At 38.0% G+C, this 2500-nt stretch overlaps 1 protein-coding gene across 1 annotated transcript in view; it reads right to left on the bottom strand.

Moving 5' to 3' along the window:
• The window catches only part of LOC143027378 (neural cell adhesion molecule 1-like), a 549844-nt gene that overhangs the window by 6062 nt on the left and 541282 nt on the right, over positions 1–2500 (bottom strand). The window contains exons 9-10 of the mRNA XM_076188661.1: positions 2285–2444; positions 1262–1706 (exon numbers count right to left, since the gene is read on the bottom strand). Of these exons, the coding sequence (XP_076044776.1) occupies positions 1262–1706; positions 2285–2444 (605 nt within the window). The remainder of the gene's footprint in view (positions 1–1261; positions 1707–2284; positions 2445–2500) is intronic.

Here is a 2500-nt window from a genome sequence, read left to right as displayed (position 1 = left end):
TATATGTATATATATATATATAGATATATATGTATATATATATATGTACATATATATATATATGTATATATATATGGATATATATATATATATATATATAAGATATATACAGAATTGTAGTAAGTTATACAAGGTTCATGCTGTCAAATACTATTTTGCTCCGGAAACATTTTAGAATAATTTCTTCCTTTTAATTCAATTGTCTATTTTATACACATTGTCTGTATTTTATTAAAGAAAATTTATGTGTTTCGTATTACATTGTTTTCTATCTAAAAATTATGCACGGCATCTTTTTTCTGTTCTCGTTTGTTAGATAATAAACAAAATTGCAGCTACTTATTTATCACATTAGTTTTATGACTTCAAACAATATTTTGTAATTTTTCATATAAATTTATACGTTTACAGAAGCTCCGTAAGTTTTACAGAGAATGTTTATTATTTGTCTATTTTTCAGTTTTCTTTAAATATTTTTTACGGCGTATTACTCATGGTGGACGTGACCTCATAGGTAACAAGAACGTGAACGGGGTTTACTTGTATGTCCGAATGTAAATAATATCCTTCGTTTATGTGATTTGGTCTTAAAACGGCCTTACACAGCGACACAAAGAGGGAGGGGACTGTAAGCCTAAGCACAAACTGAGACTCAGGCGGCACAGGCGACACAGAACAGAGCAAAGGGAGACATCCTGTTTGTGAGTTAAGGTATAGTTTAAGCATTGTTCTCACTTGAAGTGCCGAGGTAGTATATTTAGAAGCATTTCAGTGAGAGAAAAGTTCAAACTTTACTTCAATTCAGCAACAAGAAGTCTACTTTTACTCTGCTGCTTTATCTGCGTCGCCCACGTCTCAGTTCGCGTTTAGGGTAAGACCATAAGGCCGAGGCTCCAAGCTAGGCATTCCATGTCCCTAACCACATTCTTATAAAACAATAAATTGTCTCTAACCATCTTCTCTTAAAACAATCAATCGTTTCAGCACTCACCACTTAGTTACTAAGGCTACACCTTTTGTTAACCACTCTGTTGGTAAACCAGTTCTTAACTATTTTCTTCTTAAACCAGTGAGGTGGCTATACAAGTTCAATCTCTCTGCCATCGACGCCTCTCCCACTCCCTAGCTGCCTATTAGGTCACGTCTGCCATGTATTGAAGGTTTGTTAGTTGTGGGTGTGATATCCATAATAAATGCGAATTACATTTGCAAAGAGGAGTCTGTGGTCGAAATGTAGTTTTTCCTTCTCACTCTGTATTACCTGCTTATGTTTGCCAGAAGTTTGTTTTCTAGCCAAGCCTCAAGGATGAAGTGTTGTGGGAGTCCACCATCGAATCCTTCTACGCATTCAACTCGGAGGGCTCGGCCCGTTTGGTTGAGGATAGAACAGTTTGAGGGCGCGTCAGGAGGTCCCGCGGGAACGATGCGTATCTCGCAGGGCTCACGCTGCTGACCAACCGCATTGGTCGCCCAACAGAGAAGCGTTCCATAGCTCGTGGGTGTCGAAGGCGTGTACAACACCGTCGAAATTAGACCCTCGTTCTTGATACTGTGGTCAGAGATGTCTGTCATGTGTCCAGAAACGTTGAGGCTCCAAGCAAAGGAGACTTCCTTAGGTAGGGCCTCCACATGACATCTCACAAGAGCCTGGGCACCCATGGCTATGCCTTGGGTCCGAAACCGACGTCTCGTACAAACAGGAGCGTCTGGTAGGAGAAAGGGTGAAGAATATATAATACTATCCACTATTTTTACTTTTTAAAGTACAGTTGCCTGCACTTGCAAAATACTACAGGGGATGAAGTCTTCTCAGGATCTGTGGAATGCGTATTTCTATAGATTGTAGATTTATGATATGAATGATTCTTTTATGGTCTAACAGATTTATCATTATCATATATGATCAACGAAAAGAAATGTACTAGCTACAGATTTGCTAAAAAAAAAAAAAAAATTCATTATAGTCCTTACAAATGATGCTTCTTTCATATTACTATATTCTTAAATTTGTATGAATGAGATAGTGTTATGTGGCAACGCAGTTATTTGGTAGAGAAGAATAGAACTAAAAGTACATGCAAACCTGCATACACCAAAACTGAGCATCATTACCACATACTGTTACTTCTTTCACAAGTTTCTAGGATGTAGTGTCTCTGTGTGAAACAGAGTTTACATACAACAGAGAGAAACTTGATGAAGTTTCAAGTATGTGATATATTTGGATGGACCTTATTGACCTAATATTTAATACCAACAAAGAAGTATTTATAGTTAATCTTACATCTGATGGTGAGGTTCCAGGAGTCACTGGTGCCACGCCCTTCGAGGTTTTCAGCGGCGCAGACGTAATGTCCACTGCGAAATCGTTCTATGCTTACAAGACTTAGACTCGGCCCTCGCAGGAGCACACCCGCCGATACGTTTGAGGATAAAAGTTTACCCTGGAATAGTTATATGAATGGTTGAATTAGAATTTAAATTACATGGGCATTCTTTT

This window comes from Oratosquilla oratoria, chromosome 8 (assembly GCF_046742065.1).
Source record: "Oratosquilla oratoria isolate Oo_2021 chromosome 8, ASM4674206v1, whole genome shotgun sequence".
In the NCBI taxonomy this organism is placed as follows: domain Eukaryota; kingdom Metazoa; phylum Arthropoda; class Malacostraca; order Stomatopoda; family Squillidae; genus Oratosquilla; species Oratosquilla oratoria.
Note: the sequence above shows the minus strand (reverse complement) of the source record. Positions and strands in the feature narration are given on the sequence as shown.